The following is a 12238-nucleotide window of genomic DNA, read 5'->3' as shown; positions in this document are numbered from 1 at the left end:
TAACTTAAAGATATATATACTAATATTTTATATAATAATACGTCATAAACGTATCATCAAAGTTTACATATTATCCAAACTATTTAGCTAGTATCATCAAAGCACAAACTTAAAAATAACGCATAACGTCTTCAATATATTATTACAATTTCAATTGACCTATTATTCTAAAATGTCATCTTCAGAAGAAAGGCCATTCAAAGCCTATAAATTCAAGAATATGGGCTTATTGTTGAAGGAGCTATACATCCCTTGATTCCTTTCTTCTACGGACCTTCGAAAAAAAATTAAAAATGGTAAGTAATAGTTTCTCTCGCGGTGTAAAAGTAAATTAGAAATATATGTCCACTATAAAGAATGAACAATGAACAGATTGGTTATTACACCAAGTGTAATAAGCACCAAATATATGAACTTCATATAATTCATTACTGGTTGTATTTATACTTTGTTATGTACTATGAAGTTCAGTTGATTTGTGCTGCACACATTAGTGACTCTTAACCGTACCTAACTTATTTGTTTTTTTGCTTGCTTTTGTTTATAAAGACGGCCTGTTGGAGATGACTCGTTAAAAAAAAAGAGCAAGTTAATGTTCCTGCTCTCGATTAAAAAAACAAAGGGCTTAAGAGTTTTAGTTTTAGCTGAGTTTTGACCGACCCCGTAATCATCAATCATAACAATCGGTCGAGTAGTATTACTAATCATAAGTTAGACAACAAATATTTCTCAGAATCAGCAATAAGCAATATATACCAGGTTAAATAGCAAGAATTTCCTTTTGTTATGATATCGCAGAAAAGGGCTTGGTGCTGGTCTCTGCCAGTTTCTTCTTTTGAATTTTTAGAATTAGCAAAGGGCAGGCAGAAGTTCAGATCAGTTCAGTTTTGTAAAGTTCGTTAGATCTTAACTATTATAGTTAGTCCATCGATCACAAACTTCACATAATCAGACATAGAAAGCAGTAGAAAATTCCAAGTGAAAGGGTTTAAATAATACCGGAGGGTTAGCCATACGCAAGGCTATTTGTGCAGTGTCTTTGCACAAAACAGTGTTGTCACTGCGAAAGGGTTAGCCATACGAAAGGGTTTAAATTCTAAGTGAAAGGGTTTAAATAATACCGGAGGGTTAGCCACTGCGAACGGATTCTAAAACCTATAAAACAGTGTTGTCATTGACTATCATCTTTGCATTCTCATCTCTTCAGTTATTGTGCCGTCAATAAAGGTTCCATCCTTCTTATAAGAAGCTTGCCAAAGTTCTACTAGGCTCATACCTTCTCCATGTTCATCTTCCTATAAGTAGAAATTCATAGAAATAAGTTATATGCAATAAATTCAAGTATTAGCAATATAGGAAAGCCATTAAAAGATTAAAATTTATTAGGTACTTCACATACTATTAACTCATATCAGAAGATAAATAAGATAAAGCGACCCGCTAAAATTTAAGTTCAAGAAGTATTATTGCAGGATTATAAACCTGATAACAAGTTAAAAGAACCACAACAACTACCTAAACAAAGGGAAAAAAATACGAACTTGAAAGAAGATAGAATATATACTGTTGATTCTACGGAACCTGTTTTCCCAGTTAGAAGCTTAATTTACCCAACTAATTATAGAGCTATTGTCCACTTAACATAGCACAACACATTAGACTTTTCCTGGGCCATTCACTGCCAGTTCATCTAAACTAAGAAAAGCAAATAAGGTTAAAATAGAGTGAGAGAAGAGGTGTTATAAACCTTATCCTAAACTAAAGAGGGGTTAAAAGGAACCTACAACAGAGAGATCAAAGAAGCACAAATGACCAAGAGACTGTCAGAAAGAACAAGTGACAAGGAGGTTATCAGAAAAGAATGAATGACGAATATAACACGCAAAGAAAAACCAATTAAGACTTACGTATTCAGCATCAGAGTAATATTGTCTCCTTCCAGCATTGACAGTTTAATTCACCAAGTAATTTTTTGGTCTTCTTTTTGACATTCGCTTCTTCAGCATCATCTAAAACTAAATTCATGTACTCATCAAAGCCCTAAAGAAAAGATATGACTCAAAAATATATAAATACACAAGATGGCTGGAGTAGAATTATATACTGATGGTATCACCAACAAGTATTGACAAATGAAATTACACTATCGAAAAGTAAGAAGCGAGATCATCAAATAAATTAGAAAATACCTTCTTCAGTCAGTACGTAGTCACGTAGTGAGTCATCCTCATGAATTACTGTATCGGTCTGTTATCAGTAACAACCTTGTCTCTTTTTTTTTAAAAGCAAACTATGTCAATAAGCACATCCAACATAAGTCTTACAGTTCCTCTAAAAAAGATAGTTTAGATTTGGCCCTGAAACAAAGTTATATAAACAGAAAGAGTTACCAAGTGAAGCAAGGCGAAAGAATTCCCTTTAAATGAGAGATAAAAGGACAATAATTTCCACAACCAGAAAAATACAAGCTTCCTTTACGTGGAGTATTATTAAAAGCTCATTGTTCAAAGTTGAAACTTTAAACTCCATACAAAATCTATTAAATCCTCACTCTAGACCCACATATTCAAAATTGTGCTTGATTTTGCTGAGAAGAATTTGACAAAACACAATTCAGTTATTCATTTGTTCTGTTTCTGAGCTGTTACTCAATCTCAAATACGGGTTGTTGGAATAGTGTTTCTGTAAATCTGTAAACAAGAGTCAACAACTTCAGACGTGAAAAAAACATTTTACTAGAACGAGGCACCCTTAAGTTGCATAAACATCTTAATCTGGGGACCAAAAAATTCAAAATACTTGTAGTCATTATACATTGTCATGAAATCCTTGAGGAATATATCAAGTGCATTGAAGCACGTTGTTAGTTGTAACCATTAAACAACCTATACTAATAATTTTGAAGCATTAAAACTAAACATCAACCTAAGACCAATAATATATCCAAATAAGAGAAATATGAATGAAGCTCCTAAGTACTAACAGAACTAATCTAAGTTATAATTGTACTTCCCATACACATTCTGATGTAATTTGCTGCTATTACTATCCAATAACCAGTAGGCATGTTAAATGAAGAACCCACTTGAAATCATTTTCTTAAATGGTGAAAAGTAGGGGATTGGATATCTATAATACAATTATAAATGAGTTCATATACTCATAGTCCCATACTCAACTATCACGATCAGTAAGTTCTAGCACAAAATCTTATGCTTTCATAATGAAAGTCAATTCATATGGCTAACTAGATTACACTTAAAGTTAGACTATAAACCTAAAACCTGCGGACTAGAAAATGTTAAAATTTGGCAGTAAGTTCAAGTTAGAATTGGGCTTCTTCAATCAAATCTCCACTAAGCACAACACAAAAAGTCAGCAAACTTGGAGCAGTCAGAATATCTAGAATGAGCACACAATCTTAAACTCTCATAGTGACATACTTACTACTAGCGTATTCAATAAGGCTCTTAGTCGGTAGATTGCAAGTCCCAGCTATTGCTTCTAAGGGAAAACATTTACAGCGAGGATTATTCAGAGTTCAGAAGATAAGTAGTCATTACCTAATAAGTGTAGGTACAACCATGCTCTTCTTTAGCTCAAAAATAATGTGTCATGAACCCAATTTTCCAGCAGCACCAAAAGAGAAAAAAGGAATATGTATTTATAGTTGCTACATGAGGTCTGCCTGCACATATAAAAGTTAGTTAGAGCAATAGCATACATCATAAGCTGATGTCCCATTCCATACAACAAATACCTCCGTTTGTGTAACATATTCTAGGAATTAAGACACCATGTGTCAGCTTCTCAATTGTGTGTTCAAACATTGCATCTATAGTGGACAAAAAGACAACAAAATGAACCAAAAGAAAGAATAAATACTCATAATAAAATCTGAAATTTACAAGAAGTTGCTAAAATTTTAAACTCTATAAATATTATTGGATAACAATTATAAACAATTCAAAAACAAAACCAAAGAAAACAACAAAAATTGCAACAATTACTTAAAAAACAAAACAAATCCGAACTAAAGAAGAGGGAATAAAGTACTGAGATGCAACTCCATATCCTGATAGGGAAAGGTCTCTTCTGAACCATATTAATCAATCATGAACTGTTCATTGTCAGATAAATATCATTTAACATCGATTTCACAAAAGAAGTTATAAGGCACTTAAGAAAACCTAAATTCATATGACAGAGTTTAAATAAAATATATCGAAATTGATAATTGAAATCTAACCTATCTCTATTCCTTAAGCCGCCAATTCAGTCAAATGGAGAAGTGAATCCCAAATTACACAAATTTAAACCTAAGTTAGTAGATTATGGAGGAGAGAGAGGTAGCGAGATAAAGTGAGAGAAATATAAACCGTAAGGGAAATCAAATTAGAGACAAACGAACTTACAATTCATTAAGAAATGGGGCATTTCGCAGTAGAGATGACTGAAGGAGATGAAGACGGTGAGTTATTGAAGATGAAGACAAAAACGGTGAGTAATAGAGAAGTCGAGAACTGGTCAAATGTTAGGGTTTAGTGGGCGATTTTTCTTTTCCCCACAAATGTTGAATTAACGGAGAATGCGCTTCCAATTTTCCAGGATCACGTGAACATGTGATATGTTACTAATATCTCGACGCTCTTTATTGGCGAGATAATTGACATCTAAACGCGTCGAGAAATAACGCGTTCTAAAATTGCACGATGACGGTCTTCCACAGGGTCGAGGCAAAGCGTCGAGATACCGCGCCTTTTTTAGTAGTGCTAGTTTAGGGAAGTGATTATGAACAACCCTAAACATTATTGGATCTTGAAACTTGAACTTGAAATTTGAAAAGTAGAGTCTTGAATCTCAAAGACTAAACTTTTAAACATTAGAAAGGTATCATCTTTGATTACTCCATATTTTGAAGATGATTGTAGTTCAAGGAAGTGATTACAAACAACCATGAACATCATTGAATCTTGAAAGTTTGCATTTTGTGTCACATAAAGTTTGGATTTTGAAAGAAATTAAATGTATGATTGTTTTTTTTTTTTGGCAAATAGATATTGTATTCATTACCAAAATTTGAGATATTACAAGCAAGGCTAACCTACACAACAACAAAGGCCCAACAAAACTCAGAAGGCAAGTTAAGCCTTAATGAAGTCTACCAGCAACACAGAACAAAATCTGTCTAACCACAACTGGAACAGGCTCCATTTATTACTAAACAACTTGGAATTCCTCTGAATCTAGACTGCATACACAGTCTCAATGAAAGCAACACTACATTTAATATTACTTAATCTAGTGCTTCTACTCTTCTTAGCAACCCATCTAAGCTCCTCCTGCCAAGAAAGGCATCCCCTAACTATACCAAGTTCCTGCAACACTGCTGTCCAAATTTCATTGGCATAACTACACTCAAAAAAGAGATGACAAAGTGTTTCATCATGCACCTGACACAACCCACAACTTCTCTGAATAGGCAGGTTCCAACTGATAAGCCTATCTTTTGTAGCTAATCTGTTCTGCACAGCAAGCCAAAGAATGAATGTACTTTTAGGACTAGCTCTACTGTTACAAATAATTCTTCTCCAGTCAACTTGATTACCACTATCATGCAAGTATCTGTATACCCTTTTAATTCTGAACTTCCCTGCATTCACAAACTAATCTGCACCACCACTTTGAATAAAATCATCTTTGTACTGCCAAATTTTCCTTAGTGACCAAGTAAGCCCACTAGGAATTGGCATAGTCCAGAAATCATTATTCTTGACTTAATAGGTGTGGATCAACCTAACCCACAACCTATCTTGTTTCATAGATAGAGCCCAGCAGTGCTTCATAACAGCTGCTTTGTTCCAAATTGTAAGGTCCTTCAAATTCCACCTTCCATTGCTCTTTGGAAGACACCACTGCTCCCAAGAAACAGGTCCTTTCCTTGACCCAACCTCAGAACCAGTCCACAGAAAGCTTCTACAAATTCTGTGAACTTCTTTCATAACTTTCTTTTGGAGAACAAAGGTCTGGCACCAATACAGCTGAATCCCAAAGAGAACTGACTTAATCAATTGAAGTCTACCAGCATAAGAGAGCAATCTAGCTGACCAGCTCTTAATTCTTGCTACTGTTTTTTCAATAAGAGGTTTGCATTCAGTGTAACTGAGTTTCCTTGTAGTTAAAGGAACCCCCAGATATTTCACTGGAAAGCTTCCTTTAATAATACCCAAAGACTCAACAATCTGATCAACAACATCTGTAGGCACACCAGCAATATAAACCTCACTTTTATGGAGATATGCTTGAAGACCAGAAGCAGCAGACAATTTACTAAACGCTGAGAAGATAAAGGTAACAGAATCAGAATCACCCCTAGCAAACAGCAGCAAGTCATCTGCAAACATCATATGAGTGAGGTCCATCTTCTTGCATCTTGGATGAAATTTAAATTTAGAATCAGAGCTCAAAGATGCTAGACACCTTGATAAATACTCCATTCCAATGGCAAAGAGATAAGGAGATATTGGATCTCCTTGTCTTAAGCCTTTTTTTTTGCAGGGATTGGAGTAGTAGGAACACCATTAATCAAGATAGAATAAGAAACAGTTTGTAGACATTGCATAATCCAACCTATAAACCTTGAGGGAAAGCCCAATTCACACAACATAGCTTGCAGGAAAGGCCACTCAATGGAGTCATAGGCTTTCTTGAGGTCCACCTTAATCATGCATCTTGGTGAAACTTGCTTCCTAGAATAACACTTAACTAGTTCACATGCCAGTAAAATATTGTTAGAAATATTTCTGCCAGGAATAAACCCAACTTGAGCACAATTCACCACACTCCTAATCACGTACTCCTTGCATTCTAGAAGTCAAAATCTTTGAAATGACTTTGTAAACAACAGAACAACATGCAATTGGACGAAAGTCCTTCACACTAGAAGCATTAGGCACCTTTGGGATCAAGGTTACAGAAGTGTTGTTCACTTGCTTCAAAAGGACACCTGTATTGAAAAATCCTTCCACTGCTGCATACATATCTTCTTTGATTACCTCCCATGATTTGAGAAAAAATAAACTGTTAAAGCCATCTAATCCAGGAGACTTGTTAACATCAATACCTCTGATAGCATCATCAATTTCAGAATGAGTAACATGCTGAATCAACATATCAGCTGCCTCTGCAGAGAGTTGTTTTCCACTTCTAACTACTTGAACATCAATGCCAGTCAGCCTTGTAGCAGCAGTACCAATTAGTGCCTTATACAAGGAGCTAATTTTATTCTTAATATCATCTGATTTCTCCAGTTTTGTCCCATTACCATCATAAAGAACATCTATATTGTTCTTGCTATACCTCTCCTTCATTGCACTGAAAAAGAATTTGGAGTTAGAGTCACCAACATGAAGCCATTGAATCCTAGATTTTTGCCTATAAGCAATCTCCTGAACACCTAAGAATTTCTTCCGTTTCAGAACAAGCTCCCTCTCTAAATCATGCAGATCAGCATCAAGATGGTCATCATCTAATTGATTTTGCACTCCCTTCAGCTCTTCTATAATATTCTCAATTCTTTCCTCAAGTCTAGAAAAATCCTGCTGATGCAGATCCTTAAGACCAAGCTTAACCTTTTTTAATTTTGCCCAAACCTTGGCCATAGCAGACCCCATGACACTCCATTGCCCAACCTTTCATCACTGTATCCAGGAACTGACTATGATCTGCCATATAATTGAAAAATTTAAATGGTCTCCCTCCACCAGTTCTAGAACACTTGCAAGACAACAACAAGGGTGAGTGATCAGAAATTCCTAGATTCAAATAGTCCACAACTGCATCTGTATGATTAATATGCCACTCAGAATTTCCCAGAGCTCTATCAATCCTTGAGGAAATTCTTCTTTCACCTTGACCTTTGTTACTCCAGGAGTAAAAATGTCCACAACTCTTGAGCTCAGTAAGTCCCATGTTCTCCAAACAAGCATCAAAGTCTTTAGTTTCAGCTTCAGTAACAGGATTACCATTATGTCTATCACCAGAATACAAAGTAGAGTTAAAATCACCCATAAGAAGCCAAGGTCCAACAATTAGCAGGTGCAACTGGCCCACAGCAATCCACAGTGATCTTCTAGCCTCCACTGTATGCAAACCATAAATGATAGTGAGAGCAGTACTGAAATCCCCAATTTATCCACCAATGAGCAATGGTTCAGCTGGTCAGTAACAGTAACAACTCTGACAGTAACCAAAGCATGCCTTCATCCTACCCAGATTCTTCCCCTTGGAGAGTGAGTATAGTTAGATTCCCACTTCCAAATGGAGCCAAATTTATTCTGGATCTTCTTCACATTACCTTCTTTTATTTTAGTTTCAACTAGAGCAACTACTGAAATATTCCTTTGAAGCAAAAACCTTTTTACTTATACTACTTTAGAGGGGTCATTCATTCCCCTCACATTCCAGGCACATATATTCATGCAACAACAGTTGATCCCTCGCCCCTCATCACACCACCACCACCACCATCACTAGCCACACTAACATGAACTGTGTGAACTTGAGCCAGCCCAACATTCCTCATAGGACTTCTAGTGCTACCTTTCCTTCTTGAAACAACTCTCCAACCATCATCTTGAATGGGTATACCAGGTGTAAAGGGCAATCTAGCTCTGGTCTCAACTCATCATCATTATCATTGTGAACCTCAGAGGATTGCTGAACATTGGTATCACCATCTCCCTTTGTCTGAAGCACCTGTTTGGGTCTCCAAACTTGATTCACTTTCTTTTTAACATAAGCAGCAGGTTTAAATCTGGTAGTATGTTTCACCCTAACACCACAGACATGGCCAACCACCTTGCACTCCTTGCAATAAGGGGGAAACCACTCATAGACAACCTTCTGAGAGATGGAGAACCCCTCATCATTCTGGATAGTAACAGTTTCTGGAAGTTCTTTAGTGACATCTGCGTCAACAAAAATCCTAGCAAAAGAGATTCTCTGCTGAGTAGTTGTACATTCATCAGCATACAGAGGGGCACCAATCAAACTACCAATTCTGCTAAGGGAGTTAGTTCCCCAACATTTCAAAGGGAGGTTAGGAAGTTTCACCCAAATGGGAACCACTCTACGAACTTCTTGCTAAAAGTTAAAAATAGAAGACCAGGGTTTCACAATACAAGGTCTCCCTAGAAATGTATGAGGACCAGCAAGCACAATTCTATCTCTCTCCTTTTTTGAAGCAAATCTGACCACAAAGTATCCTTCATCATGAAGCAATACCCGAGGTTTGCTAACATAGCTCAATTCCTTATCAATGTATCTAATAATTTCTCCAATAGATGGTAAATCCCCCACCACATACATAATAATAGTAGAGTCCCACTTATTATCCATTCTAGACATATCATTCTTATCCAAAATTGCAACAGGGGATCCTTCAGAAATGGTAGGAGCAATGAAGGATAGGGATGTACCTTTCGCAGCAAGTTTCGATGGCTTAAACAAGTGAGCGCAGGGAGCGTCTAACTCAAGCCTTCGTTGAGCTAGAGGAGGGTTAACATGCTCACCCCCTTCTGTACGGAGTTGCTCTGTTTCAGCCAGAACATCACCATATCTCACCAAAGAATTCCCAGGGTAGCTTGTTAATCCAAGAGCAGCATTCACGGATTTCATCATCTCACGCATCTTTGCAAGCACAGTCTCTCCCTTCTGGCCTTTCTCCAACGCATCTATCATCGCATTCACCATTGAGGGTCGAACTGGAATTGATGGATTCGAAGTAGGAGTCAAAAATTGCTGGTAAATAGAGTCATGGTGTGCTTTAATGGCTTCCATGAGTTCCGGCGAAGGTGGTCCGTTACTCGGGTGAGGCGGAACCACCGGCGGAACAACCATCTCAGTTTGAGCCACATCAGAGTTTCTGGGTATGCGTTTTCTCAGTTGATTCTGGTTTTTAGGTCTAGATACTTCAGTATGGAGGAGAGCAGAAGCTTCCTCCGTCACCTCTCTCACTTCGTTCCTCTGAGCTTTCTTCTACCTCGTCATGGCAATGGTAGGTACACGTTAGCAAATCACCTTAACGTGCGCCAGCCTTCATCGCAGAGAGAGAAAGAATTTTTTCTATACCAACCGATTTTTCTAATTATGTTGTTGTTGAAATGTATGATTATTGTAAGTGACATTTTTAAGATTAAAAATGCCAAATTACTAATCATTTTTGAAAGAGAAAAATCAAAGAAACATGATTGATTATGGTGGGATTCGGAATTACCTATTTAGGTTTAGGAAAGAATTCCTTTTAGAGCTCCCAATTGCTTAGAACTTGAAATATTGTATGAGATTTTGAAGGTTATTTGGATTTTGATTTGAGTGGCAATTTTTGTATTACGACGTTGTGTTTCGATTTGGCCACCCCATAATGCTCAGAATTAGGGGTTTTTATAGGAGGATTTGCTGCTAAACGTCAGCCAACGCCAGCGCAGCACGCAGTTGGCAACGCCCAGCGCTGGTGACATAGCGCAGAAGCCGCCAAAACAAGGACGCGGGCTACGTCCTTGCTTTGTCTTGTATTGGTGTACCTTTGTACTATTTGTACGAAGTTGGCACGTAGTGATTGCTTGGGGATTAAGGCTTGGTTTGCGTCTAAAAACAAGACATTTCGGGTTTTTAAATTTCGGTTTTACGGGACGAGGCCCGGCTTGCTCGGTTTTGTGGGTCGGCGCCCGAATTTGGATTGCTTAATGTCATTTTGACTGGAAAAGGCCTTGTAAAACCAACGGGATAGTCCATTGGGTGAGATTGTACTTGGATTTTGAAATTGATTTTTGTAAATTGTCTTTTGTACCGAGTTCCGGAATGGGAATGGCCTCGGGGATTGGATTTTGGCTCTTGGATTTGGAAATGTTCTTAGCAATTGGGATTTCCGCACGGAGTTGCTCCAACCGCCTAATAAGGATAATGGTATCGTTATCATCCCAGTGGGGAGACATGATTTAGGTGTCTACAGAAGCCCCCACTTTGACTGAGCGTTCGGTTAGGAAAGCGCAAGTCAAAGAACTTCGAAAAGGACGGAGAATGATCAAGATGTTCTGCAATCAAGACCATTATTTGTACGCCGTTACCTGCACAAAACAAGTGTTAGAAAAAAAGATAGAGTCTACCACCGTGCGGTTGTGACGACTCCGATTTGTACTTGTACTGCTCTTCCGCCTTTAGTCTAGGACGGAGCTTGGCATCGAAAATTTGAATCTCGAATTTTTTTGAATCTTGAATTTTGAATTTTGAATACCCGGAATTGATCCGCTGGGGATGTGCTTCACTAGGGATAAGAGCTTTTTATTGGCTCTTAAGATTTTGAAATTTCGGCTGACTTTCTTGGAGCTTGGGTCCATTGGGAGTCGAACGCCTGAGTCGTTTTATTTTTTGGACTTTGTATTCTTGAAATTCTCATATGTTTGTGCTTGGAGATACGGGTATATACCCGTATTTTCGGAGGATAGCATGATTTGACGTTTGATGCCTGGTGCAGAAAACCGTAGCAGCAAAGGACGTGTAATCAGCACGGGAGACCGCGCGCTGAAGATTCCTGCGAATGCAGCAGGCAGCACTGAGCGCTGAACTCCGCGTTCGGCCGCGGGGTTGTGCTACAAAAAGCCCCCTAGCCGTGCCATTTGAAGAACACTCTCTTGCATTCTCTTACTTCATTCTCTCTCAAAGGTCGAATAATCTCTCCCCTTGGTCTTGTTCTTGCCTTGTCCATGTAAGTATTTCATGTTTTTCTTATGAGATAATCTCTAGGATTGCATGTAGCTTTTATTTTTCTTGTACTTGGAATGATGCTTGTATGATACTAGGCTTCTTGAAACTTGTAGAAAATTGTTTGATAGCCACTTGAACTTGAACAATTGGAACTTGTAGATTTGAATTTTTAAATTTTGGAATTTTTCTTGAACTTGTATACCTGCTTCGGCATAGATAGCCTAGGCGTTGGTATAAAACTCGTATTCCTGCTTCGGCATGGATAGCCTAGGCGTTGGTGTAGAACTTGTATTCCTACTTCGGCATGGATAGCCTAGGCGTTGGTGTAAAGGTCCCTGGCTGAGTCTGTACTGCCACTGGGGATTTTTTGAATTTTGACTTTTGTACAGGCTAGTATAGGATAGCCCCCAGTTTAGAATCTTGATATTTCGTATTTTGCATAATTTAGTATGCCTCATCACACTCGGAGAAAGCT

The 12238-nt window shown here is 37.7% G+C and overlaps 1 protein-coding gene and 1 long non-coding RNA gene across 11 annotated transcripts; both read right to left on the bottom strand.

Annotated features, from left to right (window-relative positions):
- On the bottom strand, positions 1 to 4648 carry LOC110783552 (uncharacterized). Of its 10 annotated transcripts, none has more exons than XR_002532091.2 (6): positions 4416 to 4647; positions 3761 to 3835; positions 3564 to 3688; positions 2190 to 2357; positions 1908 to 2015; positions 1 to 1295 (listed from the first exon to the last, which is right to left on the bottom strand). It is a non-coding gene; the product is annotated as an uncharacterized lncRNA (long non-coding RNA). The 10 variants fall into 10 exon arrangements; XR_008930576.1 differs by lacking the exon at positions 3761 to 3835 and having other exon boundaries at positions 1 to 274; positions 1122 to 1295; positions 4416 to 4645; XR_008930570.1 differs by lacking the exon at positions 3761 to 3835 and having other exon boundaries at positions 1 to 274; positions 1000 to 1295; positions 4416 to 4643.
- Positions 4649 to 5246: 598 nt separating this feature from the next.
- On the bottom strand, positions 5247 to 6422 carry LOC110783530 (uncharacterized). Its single transcript, XM_021987878.2, has 2 exons — positions 5802 to 6422; positions 5247 to 5525 (listed from the first exon to the last, which is right to left on the bottom strand). Exons 1-2 carry the CDS (start codon positions 6420 to 6422, stop codon positions 5247 to 5249), a joined length of 900 nt encoding a protein of 299 aa, XP_021843570.2.
- Positions 6423 to 12238: the final 5816 nt, after the last annotated feature.

This window comes from Spinacia oleracea, chromosome 3 (genome assembly GCF_020520425.1).
Source record: "Spinacia oleracea cultivar Varoflay chromosome 3, BTI_SOV_V1, whole genome shotgun sequence".
Classification (NCBI taxonomy): Eukaryota; Viridiplantae; Streptophyta; class Magnoliopsida; order Caryophyllales; family Amaranthaceae; genus Spinacia; species Spinacia oleracea.
This window is presented reverse-complemented; position numbering and strand designations above follow the sequence as displayed.